The sequence below is a fragment of the Macaca fascicularis genome, chromosome 13 (assembly GCF_037993035.2).
Source record: "Macaca fascicularis isolate 582-1 chromosome 13, T2T-MFA8v1.1".
NCBI classification, from domain to species: domain Eukaryota; kingdom Metazoa; phylum Chordata; class Mammalia; order Primates; family Cercopithecidae; genus Macaca; species Macaca fascicularis.
In genome coordinates, this window is record NC_088387.1 from 3,920,355 (window position 1) to 3,947,820 (window position 27,466).

The 27,466-nt window shown below is 36.9% G+C and overlaps 1 protein-coding gene across 50 annotated transcripts in view; it reads right to left on the reverse strand.

Annotated features, from left to right (window-relative positions):
* Positions 1-27,466, reverse strand: part of REV1 (REV1 DNA directed polymerase) — an 88,831-nt gene that overhangs the window by 22,755 nt on the left and 38,610 nt on the right. For 10 of the 50 annotated variants that reach the window (XR_012421943.1, XR_012421948.1, XR_012421942.1 and 7 more), the window contains 7 exons: positions 25,684-25,852; positions 18,633-18,785; positions 14,623-15,332; positions 11,861-11,968; positions 10,371-10,487; positions 5,834-5,939; positions 155-283 (listed from right to left, as the gene is read on the reverse strand). Coding sequence is in view for 36 of the 50 variants with exons in the window: in XM_074011069.1 (XP_073867170.1) it covers positions 155-283; positions 5,834-5,939; positions 10,371-10,487; positions 11,861-11,968; positions 14,623-15,332; positions 18,633-18,785; positions 25,684-25,852 (1,492 nt within the window). In the remaining 14 variants the exon portion in view is untranslated. Of the gene's footprint in view, positions 1-154; positions 284-785; positions 913-5,833; positions 5,943-10,370; positions 10,488-11,860; positions 11,969-14,622; positions 15,333-18,632; positions 18,786-25,683; positions 25,853-27,466 lie in introns of those variants that run through there. The other 40 variants (XR_012421941.1, XR_012421947.1, XR_012421940.1 and 37 more) reach the window with 16 other exon arrangements.

The following is a 27,466-nucleotide window of genomic DNA, read 5'->3' on the forward strand; positions in this document are numbered from 1 at the left end:
AAGAAGGTCTCAGCCTGGGATGCTGAGGAGCGGTTCCTGAGAGAGAAAAGTCTAACAAAAGCGATCCCAACAATCCTAAAGAAAACTTGAACTATCTTTACTATTAGCTAAGAGAAGGAAAACAAACACAAAATGACAGTTTGATACACTGTACCTTGCCAACGTTTCATACAGCGTTCGTGCGACTTCCTTATATGCATGAAAATCGTATGGGACAGCTTGAAGATTGGGACATAGTTGTTTAGCATGCCCAAAAAACATTCCGTTCTTAATGCCAAGTTGCCTAGAGAGAGAACAAAACACAAATGGAGTTATTCTAGGAATTTTTAAACTCAAATATTTATCAAATATGTTGGTATCTCCCCATGCCACTAATTTATAATTTCCACTGAACTCCATTCTCAACAGGGGTTAAAGATAGGCATTAAAATTTACAGGCTTGTTTCCCCCCCAAATAAAGTCACAACTGTCTCAACAGTGCAAACATGACACATGTAGATGTGCCAACCATGTCATTAAAAGACCAGGTTTGGCTCTTGTCTGTATCTGAAGCTTTCTCATAAAACTCATACTTCTGGCCCCTTTGCAGAGATGCCAGCATGCCATATGCTGGTGATATCACAACCACCACAGAGCAGGAATATGCTGTCAAAAAGAGGTTTTCTTCCCCTAATACATGGCACAGTTTGGCCAGGGTTCATCCCCCAAAGACAAAGAATATAAACAAAAGAACTACACAAAACAGTGCTATGTGACAAACAGACAAAATGTACTCATCCTATTACCACCCAATTCCCAATTGACCAATTCCATGCTCCTGAAGTGGCTCCACAGTGGTTGAGATGCCAACAGCATTGTACATGGTAGGACATCACTCTGGGCAGGAGCCAGGGTTCCAGAACTTTGAGGGACCTAATTGAAAATGGTAAATTTTAAATCTGTGTGTCTCAGTGCCCCACATTACCTTTGATATTTGGAGCATTCACCACAAAACTATAATTATGGAACTATATATAATTAGTAAAATTCTATTTTATCACTCAGTAAAGAAAAAAATTAGAGTAAAAATAAGCAAAATAATAAAGCAATGTTTCACTAAATTACATATTATTATGTAATACGATAATGGTCATTTGATGTATCTGTTCAATAAATATTTACTAACTACACAGCATGAAGACGTTCCCCGTTTTAAGAAACATATATACAAACAATCGCCAATTACTCACAGGCCTCTGGCACCCTCCCAACATTCAGACTCTGAGAGCCAAGAAGGAAGAGTCCTCCAAGAGACTCAGCGGTAGATGCAAAATCACATGCACTTTTTATGTTTCTAAAAATAGTAATATTATAAATGGCCTCAGTGCTAAGTCCCTAGTAGATAAGAAATACCTAAGTGGAAGGTAAATGACAGAGTCGTCAAGAGAACAATTGTTAATGTGTCGAGGACTCAGCGAGGTGCTGGGTACAGGATGGCAAATAAAGCAAACTCCATGATGTCCATGGGGACAAGCCCGCACTCGCCTAGAAAAGATGGCCTGTGGTCAACAAGCTTTGTCCACTAATGCAGGAAAGTAAATACCTAACAGTTTAGACATATATAGAGAAACATAAAATAGTTTAGAAACATTATCAGAAACAAAGCAGAAAAAAGGTCTAGTGTTGAAAAGGGTAAACTTCAGGTAATAATTATGCCAGATATATAGATTCAACATGTAAAAGCTGAGTTTACAAATTAAAGATAACTCATTTTTTAAAAATGTGTTTATAAGTCCAGGCACGGTGGCTCACGCCTGTAATCCCAGCACTTTGGGAGGCTGAGGTGGGCAGATCACCTGAGGTCAGGAGTTCGAGAACACCCTGATCAACATGGAGAAACCCCATCTCTAATAAAAATTAAAAATTAGCCAGGAGTGGTGGCGCATGCCTGTAATCCCAGCTACTCGGGAGGCTGAGGCAGGAGAATCGCTTGAACCTGGGAGGTGGAGGTTGCGGTGAGCCGAGATCATGCCATTGCACTCCAGCCTGGGCAACAAGAGCAAAACTCCATCTCAAAAAAAAAACCAAATATGTTTATAGTCCAGGCGTGATGGCACACGCCTGTAATCCCAGCACTTTGGGAGGCCAAGGTGGATGGATACCTGAGGTCAGGAGTTTGAGACCAGCCTGGCCAACATGGTGAAACCCTGTTTCTACTAAAAATACAAAAAAAACTAGCTGGGCGTGGTGGCGTGCACCTGTAATCCCAGCTACTCAGGAGGCTGAGGCAGGAGAATTGCTTGAACCTGGGAGGTGGAGGTTGCAGTGAGCCAAGATTGTGCCACTGTACCTCAGCCTGGGCAACAAGAGTGAAACTGTCTCAAAAAAAGAAAGAAAAAGAAATGTGTTTATAATCCCTGTAAAGATCATGTTCTTATATTTACAATATTTTCATTTTCAAAACATTTATTTATGCAAAAATTTTCCGAGGCACATTACTTAGTAAAGTATGGTACATCTACTTAGGTACTCATGTAAAATGTACCCAGAGAAAACTGTTTAAAAGCCATTAGACACTATAAGGAAGTTAAAAACAAAAAAGGAAAACCTTTTTCCTTTGGCTTGCCTTAGGTTTGCCATACTAAGGGAAGCCAAATACCTTGAAGATGGCTGGGAAATGAGGTTTGTTCCATAGAAAATAAATGAGTAAAGACAATTACAAGAAAGTCCAAAGTGACTCTTCATTACCATGACTCATCTATTACAACTAAAATCCCATGCAGGACAAATTACCAAAACTTCGTTAAGTGTATGCTGCAAAAACAGCTTATTCCCACGTTCAAAGCACAGAGGACATATTCTGTCTGGCAATATGCTTTGTTCAGACAGCTGTATTTGGTGTTGGATTCAACAATATTAAAAACTTGCTGGCCGGGTGCGGTGGCTCACGCCTGTTAATCCCAGCACTTTGGGAGGCCAAGGCGAGCGGATCACGAGGTCAGGAGTTCAAGACCACCCTGGCCAAGATGGTGAAACCCCACCTCTACTAAAAATACAAAAATTAGCTAGGCGTGGTGGCGGGAGCCTGTAATCCCAGCTACTCGGGAGGCTGAGGCAGGAGAATTGCTTCAACCCGGGAAGCAGGGGTTGCAGTGAGCCAAGAAAGGACCACTGCACTCCAGCCTGGGCAACAGAGCAAGACTTCGTCTCCAGGAAGAAAAAAAAAATTGCCATCAAACCACTGTCGCTGTCCATTCTACATACTAAAATACATCCATAAAGTAAGAAAGGTAGGGGTCCTTACAAAAGCACGTGAAAACGGGGTTTAGAAATTATTTGACTTTAAAAATCTATGATTCTAGGATACCTGTGTATCATTACCTATTCATGTACAATCTGCCTTCTTCTCATTTATTCCATACAAAGTTTGCTCTCTACTGTAAGTATAGGCCAACTACTAACAGCAGTGCAAACTGTGACCCACATATACACATTCTACCTTGTATTTCTACCATTTCATATTCACATTCTATCCTTTGCTGGCCCCGTTATTAGGCTATGTATAGTGAAAACTCACGAGTGCATAAAACTGAGCAGATCATCCCCACAATCTAGCCCCCACTCCAAACTCAGAAACATTTGTCTTATGCAACTACTTGTACCTGTTAAAAAAATTTTCCTCAGAAAAGGAAAATATAACCTGTTGGATGGCCACAAAACAAGTATCCAGAAACTATTTTCTAGAAACTTTCACTAGGAATAGTCTTCTAGAAAACAGAAAATTACAATTAAGGGACAAAAAACTCATGGTTGCACTTTTTTTCTTCAAGTTAAATTCATTTTCATCACTTTATGCATCTTAAACATCTGCACTTAAGTGGCACTTGAATGGCTCACTATATTCTGTCCTCATATACTGTCACCCCAATTATTTTGCAAGGCATGAAGCTTGACAGTCACCGTCCATGGATAAATACAAATGCACCATCCAAAGACCCAAGAGAAGCCTAGTGCCTAGACACAATGGTGGCTCCTGGAGTCCAAAGCCACCAGAGCTGGTGACACTTTCAGCTGGAGGCAGTCCTGCTTCCCAGCCAGCATTCATCTTGGTGGGGACCGGGTATGAAGGTGTAAAGGGAGACCCTGCAGAGGCAGTCTAGCAAGGGTAAACGGAGCTTGCATTTTACCAACTAGCGAAATTCAAGGACTGAGACTATTTCTGGGCTTCATCACACCCTCCACATACTGCACGTAACACTCTAGCCATCTGAAGTCCAGGCCACCATTCAATAACTTAGTAGGAAAAAAGAGACTACATAAACTCAGCTCTAGAGTGCCTGTGCTAATAAAAAGCAGTATAACAGTTCAAAACGTATTTGTATTTAATTATCATTTAAAGTGAGTTTCAATTCCTTGGCCACAGCATCAAGTGACAATGAAAACCATTAAAACATAATTCTGTCAATGAGAAAGGCAAAGTTAGCCTGGGAGGAAAAGTTTGGCATGTCATGAATGGAAAACAATTTAAAATATAAGCATGCATGTTTAAACTTAATGCTTTTACTTAAATATACTTTAAAAAAAATTAGCAAATTTAAAAAAAAAACTATTATGATTAGACGATGCTGAGCTCAAATATCTTTTCTTCAGATTAGATGCTTGAATAGCCACAATTTTGAATCAAGATTAAGAAGATGTAACTGGGCCGGGCGTGGTGACTCACGCCTGTAATCCCAGCACTTTGGGAGGCTGAGGCGGGTGGATCACTAGGCCAGGAGATCGAGACCATCCTGGCTAACGAGGTGAAACCCCATCTCTACTAAAAAAATACAAAAAAATTAGCTGGGCGTGGTGGCGGGCACCTGTAGTCCCAGCTACTAGAGAGGCTGAGGCAGGGGAATGGCGTGAACCCAGGAGGCAGAGCTTGCAATGAGCTGAGATGGTGCCACTGCACTCCAGCCTGGGCGACAGAGCGAGACTTGTCTCAAAAAAAAAAAAAAAAATGTAACTGATCTAAGACTGTTTCGTTTTGAAATTATTGAATACTTTAACACTTGCCAGCTATGTGTAAGGGCTTGCTGTGTTATACAGGTAAAAATGTCTGTTTGGTCGACAGGGAAAAAAAAAAATTAAGACTTCTCTTTAATTATTACTCCCTCTACTTTTACAACTATTCCAATTATTTCAAAAAGATTTTTTAAATTATGAGGAATATATATATATGTGTGTGTGTTTCTTCCTATACTGAAACAGCCAATTATAATTATGGTTTCAGATCACTATAACATAAACACCTATTCAAAAAGTTGGTGCTAACAAGCTGACAACACTATTACCACTTTTAAGTGAAGAGATATTAAGAATGTTAATAATTAAATTACTTACAATTGAATAGGCAATTGGGTTTTAACATTAAAAAAAAAAACTGAGTATCAGGAAGAATGGATTACAAGAGATTTTTCTTAGCAATAAAAACAAAAGATTAGAGTAAATAAATATTAAAGTCCTCTTCCATTCAAAAACAATCTAATTCTTTTATTTCATGCTTCAAAAGACAATAAAAATGACAATCCCCAATGTCTTTTGGTTCCTACTACAGGACCTATTGGTTCTCATCAGGGAACTACTAAGCTGTTTGTTTAAAGTTATCTAGCACTGGTGAGGGGTTGTGGGGGGCATAAATGAAATGATTTAAGGCTGAAACCATTTATTTCCATAACACGTCTGTAACGTTTAAATCACTGGCCTGACTGGCAGGTCTGAATCCACTTCAAAAGATTACAGTTCAAAAAATTATATAAAAATAATTAGCCAAATTGTTCATTAAGAATTATAACACATAACTTCTACATACCTGGCCTCATAACTACAAGATGCAATTTCAGCCTTTGACAAAACAGAATCAATTCCATTTGCTTGTGCAGAATCTGGATTCTCCCACAGTGATGAATCTGGTATATCTGCTTTAAAAATTTAAAAAAAATTAATGGTTATTTGTTATAAACTGATTTTCCGTAACTTTTTCAAGAAATTTGTTTTCCATTACTTTCATATAAAAATGTTTAGTAAATTCCAAATACAGTTATCTCTATTGGCATTATCTCCTTATCTAATAAAAGAAAACTCTGTAACTCTAAAATGGTTTGCTTCCATTATATTCTTCATCAGCAGATAAAAACTTATAATAAATTCAAAGTGTCCTGGGAGTTGTTTTTTTTAAATACACCAGAAGATAAATATAGAATATCCTATAACACAGTCCCTTGAGGTGGACATGGATGAGAAGTGATCAGGGAGATGAACTCCCTCCTATAACCTTACAAGGACTGTACAGCTCTCGGTAATGGGGAAAAGTTAATGAAAAATATGAATTTCTCTGAATATTCGTTGCTGTTTCCTAAAAGATCTGCAAAACTTAAAGCTAATTAACGTGTACAACAAACATGAAATTCCTACCATCTATCTGATCAAACAATAATTTAGTAGGTCACAAACCATGAAGAGGTTTCATTCTGAATTCAAGCTTTTTCTTTTGAACAGACGTCACATTATCCCCTGCTACAGGTAATTGTATTTTGGTTTAATAACGCATGTTCAATTAAAAACATTCAAGTGTGATCAGAGTATCGATGCTTTAGAAAACACAGCTGGAGCTCAGTGTGGCTTACCAACATGTCTTAACATCCGAACCAAACGTACAACTTTACACAAGAATACAAAAGCACACACTCTGGAGAGCCTACTGGCTGCATGCCACTTTACTTCCTTTGCCACCTTTAGCTTCACTAGTAATTAAGAAATAAATTAAAACACAACTTCATCGTAGGTCTCTTGGGATACTACTATTAGGTTCCAAGAAGAGTATGCTGTTTAAAAAAAAAAAAAAAAAAAAAAAACCACATTCTAAAACCACAATCTCAGCCACATCTCTACTATTATAAACAAAAATACCATTAGTAAAACAAAGCCAAAATATATCACTTCAGCTATTCCAGACAAATCTATTGTGAGTACACTGTAACAATACATAACTAACAAACCCAGCATTTCTCTTCTGTTTATTTCAGACTTACTGTTCTGTGAAAAGTCAGCCAAGTTAATGCACCACCAGGAAAACTGGCAAAGTCTCTGGCTTCATGGGCTTAAACAACTCTTCCTGGTTTGACTAGTAATCATCAACATCTTTCATCTAACTATGCAACCCATACAAGCATTTCTGGATTTCAGCAACCATATATACACAGCATAAATGCAAATCAAACTGATTGGCATCTCAGTGGGGTCAAATCCTACTTGCTTCAAAACAGCTGAGTGTGTAATGTGAGCTATAGTTTCTGACATATGAGTAACATATGCTAGCTATACTATTACAAATTAAAGACAGAATCCCAAGCAGACTACCCAGTGTTTCTGGACGGTTTTAAAAGGCTAAATATAAATTTTAATAGTCCATTCATCTAAGCTGAAAAACTGTAAGAATTTCAGGACTGTCAGTATCACTCTTCAACAGAGGGTGCTACTAGACCCCAAAAAAAGGAGTGCTGAAGCTTGAACAGCCACAACCGTCTTGTAACCATGGTGTAACCATGAGTTATGCCTTACAAGTTGGAGAATTACCTGACTTTGATATCTGAAGGGCTAGTTATCTAAGACACTGTCTTGAAAATAACAGAAAACTTATGCTTGAGGAGAGAACAGTCTCTGTGGTCCATGCGCCCCCAATGCCCTGGCCTGAGAGGCAGCACCATCATGTTCCTCTCCATTGGGCTGGCTGACCTGTTCCACAGTGCAGCAGAATGCGTGGGTCCCTCCACGAGCGGAGTGAGTTGCTTCATGTGAGATTCAGGGAAATGCAGGGACACACTGTCCTCACTGGAGGGCAAAGTAGAGAACTGCTCATCAAAACTTGACAAACTAGACGGGCACATGGAGAATGTGGAGGAACGGTTGGAGAAATCAGAGGCCAGGACCCAAGTCTGTGAAAAAGAAATCGCTGAGAATAAATCTATGACTAATACGATTTTTAAAACTGTTGTTCTTTAGAATGAAAACTGAAGCTGTCGATGGGATAGAAAACATCTGTATCCTGGAAATCCAGGAAGGGGTAAAAGGCCCCAACCATGAAATTTGGAGCATAAATTGTTCCAAACAATGAGATCATCAATGAGAAGTGCCACTACTGAGTATTGCTCAGGAAGCAGCCTCCAAAAGAAGTCATGGATGGATGAGATACCCTGGTTGCACTGGTCTAATTAAAGAGCTTTTGGATATGACAACTAAGAAACTAAAGTTTCAAAAAGGACTAAGGATGCTATTTGTCCTAATACGTTGTCTAGACATATAAGCCAAACATTAGACTGATCTTTTTTTTTTTTTTTTCAAAGCTAGTGCACAGAAGCCAAAGATTCTAATTCCTAAACTGATCCTCAATATTCTTCTATTTGGTGCCATGTCTGATAATGACCCAGAGAAAGAAAGATCAGGGAATAACAAGCAAAGAGGAACAAAAGCATTGAAAAAAGTTCTGAGCACAAGCTTAGTTGTAATCAAATTTTATAATAATCTATTCATTTTATATGTAGCAAATAATCTGGTGAGCTCCTAATGCATGAAAAGGCTTAGCATATAAAAGTAAATGGCATCAAGTTAAAGTAAGAGTATAAAATACAAACTGTCATATCACCTTTTCTAGTGACGGGACAATCTCCTTTTGACAGTTTTCAATGGCAAGTGAAATTTAACTATTTCTCCTAATACTTCCCTTCTGGTTTACCACCCACATTTAGATGTGAAGGGGATGTGATTATAGAAGGTCATTAAAATGTTGTAAAAATTAGGTGACTAAACTGATGAAGACAATTAAGTAACCAATGACAGTATTGTGTTAATAAACCATTTATAGTAAGATTGTCTGTAACAGAAGAAAAGACAAAAGAGAACTAGCTCTCTGCTACTCCTAAGGAATGTGCGCTTGTCAAGGTGAAAATTTTAAATGTAGACTGCCGACAGAAGGACGTGTGTAGCAAGACCACCCACCAGAGAGACTCTGAGCACTGAAGATGCTACTGCACGTATATACATGGTGGTTTCTCTTCTTTCAACCTTCTTTAGTATTTCATAAACGCCTAATATATGACAAGTATTGTATACTTCCTTAAGCTATTTATTTCTTATTTTCTAGAACTTAAGATTTCACCTGTTTAATAGCACATAGAAAATACAAAAAGAAAAACCAACCTACCACAAAAACCATACTACCAATACTTAAAACTACCTATACCATAATACAACTAAATGTCAAGTTCAGTAACAGCTACTCCACACCTACTCATGACACACAAAATTCTAGAATCTCAAAAATCTCTGCAAAGATTTAAACACCAAGAAAACATTTATAAAACTTGGAAATAAATGTACACACAAAGCGTAAACATGTATCTAAAATTATGTTCTTTCATACTTAAGACCACATAAACAGATGATCAAAACCAACAAAAAGACTATAATCCCAAAAACGGTCCTCAGAGATGTTCGCTGGCTTTCCTTTTGCCTTAATTTCATTGGAGTCATTGTGACAAGTAAGCCCAACGTTTTATAACTGACAACAAGGGCACTGAAATAACTGCAGTAAAACTAAACTGCATGCTTTCCATTTCACTGCATATCTAACTTCTGACTACTTTCTGGGTAATATATTTCTGAGAAACTAATTAAAAAAATTCTCTTTGGCTTTGCAAAACAACCATGAGAAAACGAATCAATTATTTAAAAAATTTAATTTCTAAGAAAACATTTCTCAGCGAATTTACTCAGGGGAAGAAAGTAATAGACACATGAAAATCTTAATAAGTATCATGACTAGTACAACTTATAATTTTGCTTAATAATATCCAAAATTAAAAAGTCAAGAGAGGCAACAAGGTTATATCTCATAACAAATAGGTTCACTAAAGGATGTGGAGAATGATTACTGGTGTTCACTTTTAATTCCAATAAATTAAAAGTTCTACTGTTTGTTATCCTACTTCCTCATACAAATATCTTGAGCAACACAAACTTTAACATTCTTACTGTGATGCAATAACCAAATGACCAGTAATTAACTCTCACAATAGACAGAGGCTTCTTTCAATTATGCCCATGATTTTTATCCCCAATCTACATTTATACAAAGCAAATCAATCATATCTTGTAAAACATTCTTCACTCTCTCTTTCAGGAAAATGTCACCCTCCAATTCAATACAACCTAACAGTTGAAATCCTTAAAAGCCCTGAATGAAAAAGCTAATTGCTACAACTCTGCTCTCATTTCTGTAACAACCACGCCGACAGCAAAACCCAGAAGCCGTCCACAGGAGCACTGAGACTTCAGAGACAGCTCATGTGTACCTGCTTTGCCTTTCAGGATTTTATTCTGGTAATACTGCCACTCCAGCTGGGGGTTAGCGCCAGGACGTAAAGGTGCCCTTCCTGTGCCTCTGTTACTTGTAACAGCCACTGGTTTGCCTGTGAGGAAAATATTAAATTATTTCTGCATATGGGTATAAGAATGTTAACAACATGTCAGCAAAAATTTTTCAAATGATTTTTAAAACATGCCTTTTTTTCCTTTACCTTTACTTATGACATTAATCCTTAAAGAAGCTAATACTTTAAAGACTATCAATCACCATGTAAATGTCATCTAAGTTTCTCAGCACCTCCAAAAAAGCCAATTATTTGTGACCATTCTGATACATTTTTTCAGCCTGAAAGCAGTAGTCAACTCAGCCTTCCAGGGTTTTTGTTTGATTTCGTATTGTAGAAAACAGGCAACTCAAGACTCTAAATTCAGACATTAAGTGGTGGGGAAAGAAAAACTAAGTATACTTTTTTTGTATTTCTAGAGTTAACATCTATACTTCTCTCTCAATTTTACAGCAACAGAAACTAAATACATACACATCGGAATCACAATCTGACCTACCACATTATCAAACATGAGCATACAGCCCCTCAATTTTTGCTTTAGTATAAACTTACTTTCCTGTATCATTTCCTTTTGTATGTGTGTTAAGTTACAAGATGACTAACTTTGTAAAGCAACAGCATGGATAAATATGTATTTACTGAATGCATTATTTTGAGGACCAATAAATAAAATCAACAATGCATTAAAAAGTTACTCTATGAAAATCAATTATTTAACATTCTAATAACTCCTTTCAGAGCTGAGGAACCACTACCCATGACAAAAATAAAGTCCTGGTTTTAACACAGCAGCTTCTGTGCCACAGTGATTCCTTATTTAAGGGAAGAAAACACTAAGTTGTCTCTTTCAGACAGAGGCAAACACTGGAAAACCCAGAATGTATGCTTTTCAAAGTACTAACTAGTTCACAAATATCTGCAATTTCACTAAGACAAAGACTGTCCACACGACTTCACATATTTTAGCAATATTCAATAATGCAAAATTATCCTACAATCAAAACGCTGGGATGTTCATGGGCATCAAGACAGTTAATCAAGTTATTTGCTCAAAAGAGAAAGCATAATGACCCAAGTCTCACAGACAAGAGCCACCATAAAATTTCCATTCATTAACAAGGAATACAGATACAAATTTAGAAAATGCCCAATATAGACCCTGCCTACATTAGTCTTCGATGACATATCCTTCAGGTGAAGATGAATATTGCTCCCCGAAGATCTCTACAGGGAGAAAGAAAAACTCTAATTTCCCCTATACCTTCCTTGATAACTGAATACAGAAAATTTGGAAAAACTGATTTTCCCAAGAAAAATCACAATTTTTTAAAAAAAGATTTTGTAAACTCTTTGAATATGTATTTACAACAATATATCAATTTTCTTAAAACATAAGCAAGAATACAGACCTTTGAGATCTGGTCTATTTCGTATACCCACTGACACAAAGAAGCAATCCATATCAACATGCATTATACAGCTCTGATGTCTGGGAGAATTCAATACTGACATATCTCCTAGAAGGAAAAAGACAGCATTCAAACCCCAAGCTAATTTTTATTATTTAAAACATCAGGTCTAGTTAATTTTACAAACTATATTTAAAACATGCTTCACCCAGAATGGAGTCTTTTTAAAAAACCAGAAATGACTACAGATTATTGCTATCACCTCAAGAGAAGCCCAATTTAATTAAGTCTCTAGTTTGTCAAAAAGTACATCTTAAAATTATTTCATTGTGCTGATTATTTTATAAAAATACAAAGGTGTTGGCATACATTTAGTTACATGAAGCTAAGTAAAACTTATCTTGATGATCATTATTCCATGCAATCTATAAACACGCCTGGATAAAATAACAACAATAAAAATGGCTACTATTATCCAGTGCTTGGTAGGTGTCAGGCACTGCTGTTAAGAGGTTTACATGTATGTATTTATTTAAATTCTCACAACTATGAGGTAGGTAACCATATCATCTCCATTCTGTAGACTAAAAGTTTAAGTCACACAGCCTATTATTAAGTGGTTGAGCTGTGATTCTGTCCCAAGCAGTCTGATTTCTGAGCCTTAAAACTACCATGTTGCTGTTCTAAGTACTTGAAAAACAGTCTATAAAACATAAATCTGTAAATTTTTACCCTTATGCCATTAAATACTATTAAAGATCAGAGCTGAATGACATAGACCACATTTAAGGATATAAAGGTGAGTGTCCTCACCTAAGGACAAAAGCTTCTAATCATCCTGAGCTACAATGAGATTCATCAGGGTCACTTTAACCCTAATCCAGGCACAAGCAGAGCTTTCCTCTATTATCAGTCTCATCCTTAGCCTTTTCCTCTGGTCCTCTAAGATACACAAGTTCTGGAAATAAGAACCCTGAGCTTGTAAAAAGTTCTGATCTCATAAAGGAGTTTTTCTCAGGCTTGAAAATATTAGTACTGAGGGTTAGTCTTTATAATAGGCTTCCAAAAACAGATATCCCCTAGCAGTTTTGGACCACTCCATTTACCAAACTGTGCCTGCGATAGATAGCATGTACCTAGTTCTCCCCACTTTTTTTTTTTTTTGAGATAGGGTCTCACTGTGTTGCCCCATCTGAAGTGCAGTGGTGGAATCTGCAGCCTCAACCTCCAGGGCTCAAACAATCCTCCCGCCTCAGCCTTCCAAGTAGCTGGGACCACAGGCCCGTGCCACCACGCCCAGCTAATTTTTTTTTTTCTTTTTGATAGAAACAGGGTCTCACTGTGTTGCCCAGGTTGGTCTTGAACTCCTGGGCTCAAGCAATCCTCCTGCCTCAGCCTCCCCAAGTGTGGGAATTACAGGCATGAGCCACCGTGCCCAGCCTGCTCATGTATTCTTAAGCTCACAACCCCATGAGGCAAACATCGTGGACTATCTATCACTTCTGTTCACAAAGAAAACTAAGACTCAGAGAGGTGAACTAACTTGTCCATAGTCCTGCAGCATAAGAGTGGCAGAGTAAGGATTCAGATTCATGCTAAACTATCTAACTCCAAAGCCACGTACTTCCTTACTGCCCTCTGTATTATCTCAAATGATTCATAAAATAATCACAATTCTGCTGTATAGAAGTATTTTTCAAAGTATCACATAAACATAATGCAAGCAACTCAAAATAATGCTTTTAAACATTCAAGTAGTACAGAATGTGTAAGCCAAATATCTACCAAATGCTTTCACACAATAACAAAATTTCTCATTTTATTCCCATTCATAGAACTAATTAATCATAGTTCTCTGAAGCATTCAGAATTAAATAACCTTCAGGTAACAAGGCCAAGACATGATGTAAGGATAATCTAGTATCTATATTATTCTGAAATATTTCCTAAATACCAAACAGCATTTTTTGACTAAAAGTACGTAGGAACACATCAAACTCAGTAAAACGTAACAGAAAACACCCCACATAGAGTCTCTATCACTTTCTAGGACAGAACCATGAGCTTCTCTCTATACCTCAGTTTCCACAGCTATAAATTAAAGGATAGTATTAATCTCTGAGGTCTCTCCCCATAAAAAAATCCTATAATCTGTAAAAGGAACTAAAACTTCAAACCAGATACTAATTTATGACTGGCACAGAAACACAGTCTGCTACTGTGTTTGCATTTGTTTTTGATAACAAGAAAAGTATTAAAATTCAAAATACAATGAACCAATGCACTTAGATGTCAAATAACCTCACTGAAAGTTTACCACTGTTAATTATAACAGCTCTATGTCAAAACTGATTTAAAAAATCATTATGATGCAAGCTTCTAGAAATTTAACAATTCCTCTTATCAAACCAATTGCATTCTTACAGGGGTTTAAGCACTGGATAGATGTTACATTAACACAGTTCAAAACTTCACCAACCGATAAGGTCTACATGAGGAATGAATGCTCAGAATCCCAACCATCTTACTGTTTAAATTCTCTGAAAATTTTCAGTCAGCCACAATTAAATCTAATTGTTTTAAAAACATTTTAATAAATAAGCTTTCTATAATGTTATGCTTACTGTAGATTACATGACTTGACATTCTGAGACTTTTATATTATGAAAACTTCATATTGACCGGAAATACCAATAATAGCGTAAGAGCAAAATGATCAAGCGTGACTGTTTCTTAAGAAAACAATTTTAGTAAGTATCTACCTGTGTCAGTTACAACAAGTGCAGACCTGCCTGTTTTCATTTTTTTTAACTTTTCCCTTCCTGGAAAGATACCATTACTTTGTCTTTGTAGGGTATTGACAAACTCAGTCAATTCACACTTCCACGTTGATATGTGATGCAGTCTTGAATGAGAATAGAAGTTTGAAATAAAATTGCAGTCTGAAGGCTTGGATGGCACTGAAGGTGCTGCCTTGCTAAGAGTAGATACTGAAGAAGTGCTTTTTGTGCTTGAAGGCCCCTGAACAGTGGAGTGGTGAGCACCATTGATTTTAGTGTTACTGTGCAAAGGTGATAATGAGAAAGAATTAGTTCTGTGTGGATTCCGCAAAGCATCTGTGTTTCTGGTGCTTTGCTGCAACTGCTGCAGAGTGCAGTCTCTGAAATCAGTGCTGCTCTTCTCAGCCTTATCCTCCTCCTGGGAAGAGGCTGGAGAAAGCCTGCTGGCAACACTGTTGACCATGGGCACCAAGCAATCCTGTGTCTTTAAGGCACCATTAGAGCTAGAAGTGTGTCCATTAAAAATGGCAGTGCTGCCTCTGGGATGAGGAATTCCATTCTGTTTCCTTCCCGGAGAGGTCTGTTCCAGATCCACAAAACTAAAATCATTATTTTCGTCTTCTTCATTCCAACTGTTCATGCCATTGACTTTGACTTCATTTTCTGCTTCAATCTTCTTAACGATGTGATTTCTAAAGCAGGAAAAAAAATTTAAGTTAATACTGTCTGACTTTTAGGTTAAAACAATTTTTTCATTTCAACATTTTCTTAGTGGTACACACTTTGGTATTTCTCTCTTTAGAAACAGGAAACTTTTTTTTTTTTTTGAGACGGGGTCTCACTCTGTTGCCCAGGCTGGAGTGCAGTGGCACAATCTCAATTCGCTGCAAGCACGGCTTCCCAGGTTCACGCCATTCTCCTGCCTCAGCCTCCGGAGTAGCTGAGACTACAGGCGCCGCCACCATGCTGGGCTAATTTCTTTCTGTATTTTTAGTAGAGACGGGGTTTCAGCGTGTTAGCCAGGATGGTCTCGATCTCCTGACCTTGTGATCCGCCTGCCTTGACCTCCCAAAGTGCTGGGATTACAGGCTTGAGCCACCTCGCCCAGCCAGGAAATTCTTATATCGAATATTGACAATGAAAAAAAACCCTGAAAATTAAACCACAAACTTTATATTCTGATTTGACAAAAGATCATTCTTTGCAAAAGTAGCAAGGTAACTAGAAAAATTCTAGAATATTAACAGCCCTTTAGGTGTTTTTTGTTTGTTTTTTATTTTCACTTCAGATAGTACCAAAGAAGAAATAAAATAGAATATTTCTCATGGCTGAAGAAAAACCCAAAAAACTTTTCAATTATTTTTTCCATAAAGAATTCATTGGAATCTATAAGCTCTAAATATCCAGTTCTGAAGCACAGTGCTTGGCATTTACTACATGGTCAATAAATATCTGCTGAATTAATATACTACAAATAACTTTCACAAAAATGGATTTTAAAACCTTACTTGAATTCTTATTCCTAGTTTTAGTTTCTATGGAAGGTACTATTCGACACATTAAATCCAGTATGAAGCCAGCTAGTTTCAGTAGAAAAAAAAGTGACTATATTGATTAACCTATTAATGAGCTAATTGTTGCACAAGTAGACAAAAAGTAAAGCCATGTCAATGTGTGGGGGTAATTCAGTAAAATTTACACCCAGAAAAATGAGGACACTTGCCTTATTAACAAGGGAAATTGCACTTCATTTTAAGAAATGCACATTTAGATGCCAGGGTGGTACAAGGCAACATGGACCAAGTTTCCTGATGACAGCTTTATAAATGTAGAACCTATGACATATGTTATGCTAAAGTCACATCCTGGCTCCTCTAGACGTTTGTTTAGAAATGCATTCACAACAATCATCTAAGTAACAAAAACAAAAACCTGAATTACAAAGCAGTAATTCATTCTACTTAGAAATGTCCAAATGTCCATAGCACTAATTCAATTACAGTGCAGGCTCCAGATGTAGGGCTACCCTACAGAGTAGTAAGCCACAGGTGAAATTACCACAGTATTACCAGGTTCCACCAAAAGTCCCTCATCCTAATACCAACTTGGTTTCTCAGTAATGAGAGCCTGACTACACAGAAAATCTCCACAAGCTGGATGATCACCCATTTCAGGGTTAGCTCAGGCCCTGGCTAAACATCACATGGAATGTGACAGGCAATTCTGAGTAGACGCCATCCTCACAGATGATCATGCCAGTGACGGGGAAAAAGACAAACTGGATATGATTAAAAGAAGAAAAAAAGAAAACCTAATTTGTCACATGCAGAGAAAGCCTCTTGAGATAAAGAGAATGCAAGGGAGCAAAATGTCACAGAGGAGCATTTCAAAGAAATGTACAAAATGTACTGAATATACCCTCCAAAAAACCCCAGAAAACAACAAAAGTGATGTACGTCAGAAAGTCTTACATCTAGTTTTGTGTCAAAAACATTAAGATCCTTTACATGCATTATAGCAACACATCCAACAGAAATCCATATACTGGCAGGAAAATACACTGTTAACATACATTCTTCCTGTACTATATAGTTTCTCAGCCTAGACAAATGGACATTTGCAAAGTAGCTGTACTGGAAATATCATGGGTAGAGCTACATTTCTTAGGCAATGGCATAAATGTATTAAGAAGTAAAATCTAATAGGTAATTTCTTCCTAAAAGTGTCACAAAGAAGATCTTGAAAAAACATATCTATTTTCTACTTTTATTAATGTGGGTAAGAAGAGAAAGATAAAGCTATGTATTCTGTGAAAAGGTTTTCTGGTATTATTTGCTATATACCTTGATACCACATTAGAAAAATTAAAAGCTATAGGTAACATGAAAAATATTTGAATACATTTGTGAGTACAAGTTAAATAACAAATGACAACAAAAATTACAGAAGGCAATGATACTGGATCCTCTCAGATTAATTAGACTCCTGGTCTTTTCGGAAAAAAAAAATATATCCAACTCCCAAAGCAAGCAATTTAATAAAGAGAAGGCTAACAAAAATGAACCACTTGATATACAAGGTAAGGCAACCCACCAATTAATTGTGAAACCAATTTATCCAGGGTTGCAACTAAAGCTTTTATCAATATTAAAAAAAAAAAAAAAGCAGCCACACGGAATAAAGTCTAGATTCACTCTCAATTCTATAACCAAGGGTCACCAACTAAACTTCCACTTATATATTTACATATTTAGAATTGTAGTTATGAATTTTGAATTTTTCAAAAATCACCCAGAAGTGTTAACATTTTCATTGTCTTTTTATGCATGGAACACAACAAAAATATAGCTGGTGCAGTTAGTTCAGTTTTTGAGAAAGCAATACAAAATACTTGTGAGGAAATAATTACTTTCATGAAAATCCACGAAAAAACTAACAATTAAGATCCACTAGCTTAAGGTGAGAAACTAGTATGAATGTAAAATCTTACTTACATGAATGAAATTTTCATAAAAATAATTCATTTTTAGATAAGACACTCATACACATATATTTCAACATATTCATTATAAATGAATAGCCAGGGTTCGTATCTGCTTCTGTCTGTAACAGAGCAGGGGCCATGCTCACTGATAAAAACCAGCTTTGCGGCCAGGCATGGTGGCTCATGCCTGTAACCTCAGCACTTTGGGAGGTCGCGGAGGGTAGATCACAAGGTTAGGAGTTTGAGACCAGCCTGGCCAAGACGGTGAAACTCCATTTCTACTAAAAATACAAAAATTAGCTAGGTGTGGTGGTACACGCCAGTAATGGGGGAGGCTGAGGCAGGATAATCACTTGAACCTTGGAGGCAGAGGTGGTAATGAGCCTAGATTGTACCATTGCACTCCAGCCTGGGCAACAAGAGCAAAACTCCGTCTTAAAAAAAAAAAAAAAAAAAAAAACCAAAAAAAAACCCAGCTTTGCAGTAATCCCCAACTAGACAAACTTACACCCTGTTGTTGAACTGTTTGGCTATATTGCTTGGACCTGGCACAGGATCCTCAGGTCTGCATACAGGATTAAAGCTGAGACCCTTCTGCACACTGGACTGCTTGGTGTACAGCTGATATGGAATGCAGGAGAGGAGTCGTCCAGCTTTGATGCTGAAACAAAAAGCAACATCAATTTAGAGTTCCATACTTGGTGACAATGAGCTTCATGAAAAAAAATATCAATGTCTTCAAAGATACAGTATTTCACCAACAACAGGACATCATCTGTTTTCCTAGTTTATTCCTTCTTGCTCAGTTTTAGTGGTCCCAATACAATATGATCTTAGAGTGGGGAAAAACTGCAAGCACAGAGCTGAACTAGTCAATATTTTAATCCTCATGACTTTATATTTACCACCCTGTCAACAGTTAAGACAGAATATTTAAGACTTCATCAAAATCTCATCTCACATATTAAAGTTTTCCAGGATAAGTAAACTGAATAAGGATTCTAAATTTCCAAATTCATGTCAGAAACTTAATAAAAATATAGGACAAACTAAAGAATCTCAACTTCAAGAGTAATAATTTATACTATTTTTATGTATACAGGAATGGTAAGAGCCAAGGCCATTTGAAGATATGAACTCTACAGGGGCCAAAACTACCATGTACATCCTCACAGCATATCACACATCACCACTCAAATCCAGGGAACACCAGTATTACAATGCTAGGTGGTACTAGCACTGTAACCGAAGCTCCCAAATGTCTGCTTTCTTGTGTACTTCAGAACTAAAACTAATTTGACTTCAGTATCTTAAACTGATATTTTCTTGCTAATAAACTGAGTTATATATGGCTACTCTACCTTTAAAATTATCATTTAACTTCAAATTTAAAAACAACCAATCAATATACTTAGGCTATCATCCAAATTTCAAAACAAGCTCCTTTAACAAATTAGAAAATATTTCAAAACAACCTCTGGATTTTAAACCTAAAATATATACCAAGGAATCATCACTTAGTTATTTAGAAAAAGACTGATAAATAACATGATAAAAATATATTTCTTATTGTCTCATAAATCTAAGACTTGATATTTTCATTTTCTTAAATGGTGCCTCACAAAACTTTTTAAAAAATAATAATCATTTAAGAAATGACTGAATTGGCTTACAGAATACTAATTAAAAATAACTGAGTCAACAACTTGGAATACAGGAAAACATACTAACAGATTCTAAAAATGGAACTATATACGATACAGAGTATGTCCTTTATATAATTATGTCAATATATATTTAAAAATTCTACCTAAAGTACCTTAAAGTATATCAAATGCTATAACTACTAAATTATGATAGTAAAGAACATACTATACTAGTCACAAGACATGTACCCAATGAATTTATTAGCAGGTTAAATGTTTTATCAAAATTTAGGTTACCTTCAAAATACATTCAAACACATTCAAAATTTCAGGTTACATTCAAATATCAGAATCAAAATCCTAAAATTAGACTATTTTTTACTTTATTCTTCCTCAAACCAACTTTTCTTCCCTTTTTTGAGATGGAGTCTCACTCTGTCGCCCAGGCTGGAGTGCAGTAGCACGATCTTGGCTTCACGCCATTCTCCTGCCTCAGCCTCCCGAGTAGTGGGACTACAGACACCTGCCACCAGGCCCAGCTAATTTTTTGTATTTTTTTAGTAGAGACGGGGTTTCACCTTGTTAGCCAGGATGGTCTCGATCTCCTGACCTCGTGATCCACCCGCCTCCGCCTCCCAAAGTGCTGGGATTACAAGTGTGAGCCACCTTGCCTGGCCCTTTTCTTCCTTTAATAGTTGGTCTCAATTGCCTAACTATAAATCTTTGTTCTGTGGTATTATGTGTATCAACCCACTTGCTTCCCCTGCCAAAAGAAGTACAGATACTTAATACCTATAATAAAATCCCAACCTTAGCTTTCCATCCTCTATCATAGATAGCTGTAACTAAGAAATAAGTAGAGAGTGAAACTACACCCACTGTGCCAGCTGCACATCTCAGGTAAAACCAAAGTGCAATGAACAAAATGCCCTATGATCATGCTCGCTTTTCCTGACCTACTGACAGCATGCTGGAGTGATGCAGACTCTACAGGTGCTCTCTATGGTCAGCACTCATCACATACAAGACTGTCAGGCCTTGTCCAACTCCTAACAAGAGCCATGTGGCCACCCGCAGAATTCCTAGGCTTACATAAGTCAGTCCATGGAGACTGCTACAAAATTAGACAGCTAATTTGAATACTCCAAGTCTCAAATCAAATATCCTCAGAGATACTCAGTAAAAAGAATTAAAGCCCAACACACTATAGTAATGTTAGCTAAGTAATGTCAGTTATAATCTGAAGCCTAAACCACTGATCTATCAGTTGTATACTCCTAATTATCCCTGCTTACCCATTTATCTATCTACAGATATATAGACAGAAATATTATCTGAAAGCATATTTGTATAAGACCTTTTTAAAAATCTCTCTGTGATTAATTTCTCACATTTACTAATTTCCCCTCTTGTCCTAAGTGCAAAGAAACTGTGCTGACATTTTCTACTATTCTTTCAAAACCAAAAGGAGGGGATAATAAAAAAACCATCTTTATCCAAAAGATAATACTACACGATTTCCTTATACACTTTTTTCATGTACATTGAAACTAGACTCTGATATATATATATATATATGAGTTTACATTCTATACAACGAATCAAAACATAGTCATAGCAAGTGAAATATTCACCTATTTTGTGAAGTCTTACTCTTGCTTTGTTCTATAGCCTCTGTGTTCAGGCAGAACAAAATAAAACACAAGGAATGGCAAAAAAACTAATGAGAAATAAAATTGCAATCAATTTTTATTTAAATGAGTTGAATAAGCACTCTAATATTTACACTGAATGTAATTAGAAACCAAAGTTTTGGCTCATATGTAAGCACATGACAAATGTAAATGGTTTGGGAATTTAGAAAGAAAAGATAAACTGAAAGTTCTACTAGTAGATCCCATTGAGTTGGCATGAACTGGAACAATAAATTATCACTCTGTCGCAACTCCCAACAGATCTACATGACCATCTAATCACAGGATATACAAATATAAAAAGGCCAAGCTACGAGGTTCTCAATCTACAAGGATCAACACAAAATCAAGAACAACAAAAACAAGAACAATCTGTAGTAACTTAGGACAATATTTTTAAATTACGCTCCATGACACTCCTCAAGCTTGATGGGCCAGTGGGGTATGTCATAGCAGCTTCTCATCTATTCCACATTCCAAATTTCAATGTAAAATTATCTCAAGACAAAGACTGTGACAAAAATTTTTAAAACCATTACTTTCAATACACTATGTATGAGTTTGAGATTTACAAAACAAAGGGTTTAGTAAAATAATTTCAGACTTCAACGTACACAGGCTCCTCATTAAAGGACTCCCTTGCCTCTTCAAAGTCAGGGCCCTATAATGCAATGATTATGCCTACATTAACTCAGTTCTACTGACATACAGACCTCAGGGAACTGAAATGAAAGCAACACCCCACGTACTTACAAGTGGCAGTTTCTTTTCAAACTGCTCGAATAAAAACAAAAACTAATTATTCAGAATAGTATGTATCATTTATTAAATAGCTAATACATGTTAAGATTTTTAAGTATAATAAAATCTCATTAAAGCACAGCTAAGAAGAGATCAACCAGGGATTAGAGTGTGAATAAAAACAGTGCCATGATTTAACCAAAAGGATTCCATGTTACAATCACATAATGGACTCCTGGCATTTAAGACATATGAGACATATGCCAACACTGATCCATTTCCCCATGGGCCATCTATAACAAGCTGAATCTAATGGTAAAGGAGGACACAAACAGGATTCAGAACACCCGGACTCTAAAACGTACTCTGTTCTTGGGCAAGTCAGTGAACCCTACTGGCCCTGTCTCCTCAAATACAAAATGAGGCCAATAGGATATATAATCACGCTGTCCAAAGTCACTCTTAAAGACAAATGATTCAGTCTCAGTCCACACTAAGATAAAATCCATTAAAGTGAATTTTAAAATGTATTATCGAAGTTGCTTTTTCTATCTTATTATCTCCCTAGCTGCATTTGGCAAAAAGAAAACGTGCAAAAAACTCAACTGTAATGGAAAACAGCATTTTCTTTTCTTTTTTTTTTTTGAGATGGAGTCTCGCTCTGTCACCCAGGCTGGAGTGTAGTGGTGTGATCTCGGCTCACTGCAACCTCCACCTCCCAGGTTCAAGCAATTCTCCTGCCTCAGCCTCCTGAGTAGATGGGATTACAGGTGCTTGCCACCACACCTGGCTAATTTTTGTATTTTTAGTAGAGACAGGCTTTCACCATATTGGCCAGGCTGGTCTTGAACTCCTGACCTTGTGATCCACCCACCTCGGCCTCCCAAAGTGGTGGGATTACAGGTGTGAGCTACCGCACCCGGCCGGAAAACACCATTTTCTACATAAATCAAAACTCCCCAGCAACAGCCCTTTCCCCTCGACGCTCCTCCTGCTCATAGAAATCCCCCATTCCCTCCAAAGCCTAACTATTGCTCCCAGATAAAAACTCTAGCTCTAGTGACAACACAGCTCAACTCTGAGTGATCCAACTTCAAATACTGAGAACAAGTCCTCTGAAGAGACACATCCCTAAAAGCCATTTTAATCAATACTATATCACTGATAGACAGTGGCTAGATCATGAGATCACAGTGTAAAGGAAGGAATCAGTGGGATGTTACAGGGATGAGCCTTTAACTTTATCCCTCAAAGTTTAAAAAATCCTTAATATGTCAAATATATTTGACTTTTTTGTTTGTTTGTTTGTTTGTTTTGAGACAGAGTCTTGCTCTGTCGCCAGGCTGGAGTGCAGTGACATAATCTTGGCTCATTGTAACCTTTGGCTCACTGCAACCTCCACCTCCCAGGTTCAAGCAATTCTGCCTCAGCCTCCCAAGCAGCTGGGACTACAGGTGCGCGCCACCACGCCCAGCTAATTTTGTATTTTTAATAGACATAGGGTTTCACCATGTTGGCCAGGATGGTCTCGATCTCTTGACCTCATGATCCACCTGCATTGGCCTCCCAAAGTGCTGGGATTAAAGGTGTGAGCCACTGCGCCCAGCCAATATATTTGATTTTCTAGAGGTAGTAATGTACTTTTGAATTTTTGGAATTTTCTAATTGTTAATGTTACAGAATAAAAATAAAACAGTAACAGGAGCTTCTCATATATTACACCTCTACAACACGCCAGGCGGGCCAGGCTGTACACACAAACAATTTTTATCTCTCACATAACCACAGCAGGTAGATATTAGCCTTCTTTCACAAATGAGGAAACAAGGTTCTGAGTGACTGCATAAAGTTTTTTTTTTTTCCTTTTTCCTGAGACGGAGTCTTTCTCTGTCACCCAGGCTGGTGCAGTGGTGCCATCTCAGCTCACTGGAGCCTCCCATCTCCTGGGTTCAAGTGATTTTCCTGCCTCAGCCTCCCAAGTAACTGGGATTACAGGCGTAAGCCACCACCCCCCAACTAATTGTATTTTTAGTACAGACGGGGTTTCACCATGTTGGCCACGCTGGTCTCCGCCCACGTCGGCCTCCCAAAGTGCTGGGATTACAGGCGTGAGCCACCACACCGGCCAAGCATAAAGTTTCTAAAATTATACCAGGTTACATGGATACTGGACTGCCGAGTTTGATGTGAAGCCAAGTATGTCTCCAGAGCCCAGGTGCAGCCTTTTCCACCGTGTTGCTTCTCCGTGAATTTATGCAGCTAAATACACTATACAAAAGAACTGAGTTAATATATAACTTGTGGAACAGTTAATGGAGGGTGTTATAATTAGTAAAAGCAAGAACCAGAAAAAAAATTCAGCAACTGACTTAAAAAGATAAGCAATTTCTCATATACTGATTATAAACTATCCATACATAAAATTACTATTTTAATATTTTAATTCTATCTTTATAAATCAGCAACTGCTCATATGTATTGTATACCTCATGTCATTTAAAAATATAAACCACTTAAGTTTTGGCTCATCCCCAAGGTTTCAGATAACATATTTAAACTTAGGAAGTCAGTATGAATGGCCACCACTGATTTACAATTATCATTTCCAAACCAACAGCAGAGAAACCACAATATAATCATTAAAAAACAGTAAATAATACTGCGAACTGTACTCCCTCCTTTCCCCTACTCCTAGCATTCTAGGTCCACATTATCTCGATGAATTAATATGCTAAAAACCCATATAATAGGCAACATGGTATAATTTACTCATACGTTACTCATTCTTTCTCTCCCAGCAGAATATAAACTCCATGAGGTAGTGAAGGGATCTTTGCTTTGTTCACTGTTATTTCCCGAGAACACAGAACACCGCCTAGTCTGTAGGAGGTGCACATATATTTGTTGAATAACATGCTTGATCCACCTTCTCCAATAACTGCTTCCTGACACTTTCCTGAGTCATCACCCCTAACTCCTGGCAAAAACATTAACATGCTACTTTTATTAGGATGCCAAATCCTAGGCTATAGTATTATCAACATGAGGTTAAAGGGTAGTGTTAAGACATTATTTTTCACCCTGTCAATTAGGAGGCAATACATTACACACTTATAAAAGAAATAAAAAGGCCAGGCACAGTGGTTGTAGTCTCAGCACTTTGGGAGGCCAAGGCTGGAGGACTGCTTGAGTTTGAGACCAATCTGGGCAACACAGTGAAACCCATCTCTACAAAAAATACAAAAAATCAGCTAGGTGTAGTGGCATATGCCTGTAGTCGCAGCTACTCAGGAGGCTGAAGTGGAAGGGTTGCTTGAGCCTGGGAGGTGGAGGCTGCAGTGAGCAGTGATTACACCACTGCACTCTAGCGTGGGCAACAAAGCGAGACCCTGTCTCAAAAAAAATAAAAAATAAATAAATAAATAGTGTTCCAATTTTAAAAACTGATTAATTAAATTTAATAAAAAATTAAACTTACCTTTCCACAATCCATTCTGGTCGAATTACTTTTTCCCCCTTTAATTCTTTAATTTTAGCAGTGGGAAGATTTGTGGCAATAATATGTGTTGTTTTAGATCTGGAATAATATACATGGTATTGACCTCCATGCAACATCATTAGTTTTCTCAATTCCTCAGCAGAAGGATCTGCAAAATTTATATTAAAATATATTAAGAGTCTTACCTGCAAGAAAGTAGAACCCTAGTGAATAACTCCTCAAATAGGTCAACTTTAAGAATGTCATTGGTTCACCTTCTCCTTGGCTGTGCTGCCAGGTAAACAAAGCTGGGAGGTAAATTACAAAGTGAGGAAGCTATGTTGCTTTAGTACATCCTCCTTCCCTAGCTGCCACACAGCCAACTAATACAAAAACATCTAACAAGTGCCTAGCAGAGCAAATAGGGACCTCAAGTAATGAATCAAATACTAATAACAGAACAAATATTTTTACATTTTTGACGTTACTTAGCATATGACCTTGATATTGTTTATAAAAATTAACTATAAACCCATTTATGAATCATTTTATAAAGACTAATCCTTCAGCTCCTCCAGACTATACGAGAGGAGTCAGATAAATAATACTTACTCACACTTACTATAAAGGAGACTTACTGTAGGGCTTATTAGTAGATTTTACTTCTAGAAAGCTTTATGATTTTTATTTTTATTTAAGAAAATATCTTAAAACTTAATCGAATAGTAAATATTATCCAGTTCCCTAATATGAAATTTCATAAAGTCCAAAAAATAAAGTCCAGCAACACAAAAAGGATTGCAAACCAAGAAACACCATTTTTTTCTTCAATTTTGTTTCAAATGATTTATTCTTAATAAAACTACAGAAAATATCTTAAATGTCTTAAATACTGGAAATATTTTAAGAAAATATCTTAAAGAAGCAATGTGACTTACGCTTCCCCCTAAAAAGCAATGTCTGATTCACTAAAGTCATATTATGACCTGCATTACTAGCATCACATTAATCATCACTGTTCTCTTCCTTTCACCTATCATCCTAACGAATGCTCTCACACCTCCCCTAACAACAGCTGCACCCAGGAGTTTCCACATGTGGCTTATCCCAAGCTTAATCCCAAGCAATATAGGTCCAAGTATTTAAATAAACATTTTCATTATGACAATAATTAGGTGAGCTTTAGTTTCTAGAAGATAAAAAACAGCACATACAGACATACTAGGTTTGTCTAAATTTTACAGCACATAATTTGACATTACTGATTACAAATATTAGCACTATTCAGCAGAAAATATAATGCAAGCCACATAAAAATTTTCTAGTAACCTCATTACAGTGAAGAGGTGAAATTAACTTTATTTAACCCAATATATCCAAAATATTATTTCAACATGTAATCAACAGAAAAAATGTGAGATTTTTACATCCTGTTTTCTTCTTAAATCTCTGGAATCCAGTGCATATTTTACATTTACAACACATCTCAATTTAGAATAGCTGTATTTCAAGCGCTTAACGCATGTTACTAGTAGCTACCAAACTGGGCAGTGTCATACAAAGAGATTTAAAAGCATCCTTTTAAACAAAATGAATTCAAAATTAATAATGGAAGTTTTCAGGGTTAAGGTTAAGTTAAAAACTGAACTATAGCATCAGAGTGATTTAAAGTAAAACAGTGGAAATTAAACAGCTAGCCAGTCAGGAGTCTACAGTTCAGTTTCTTTCTCTAATATTAAAGACCCTGGCTGATCTTATAAAGTAACAGTGAGAAATATCAAAT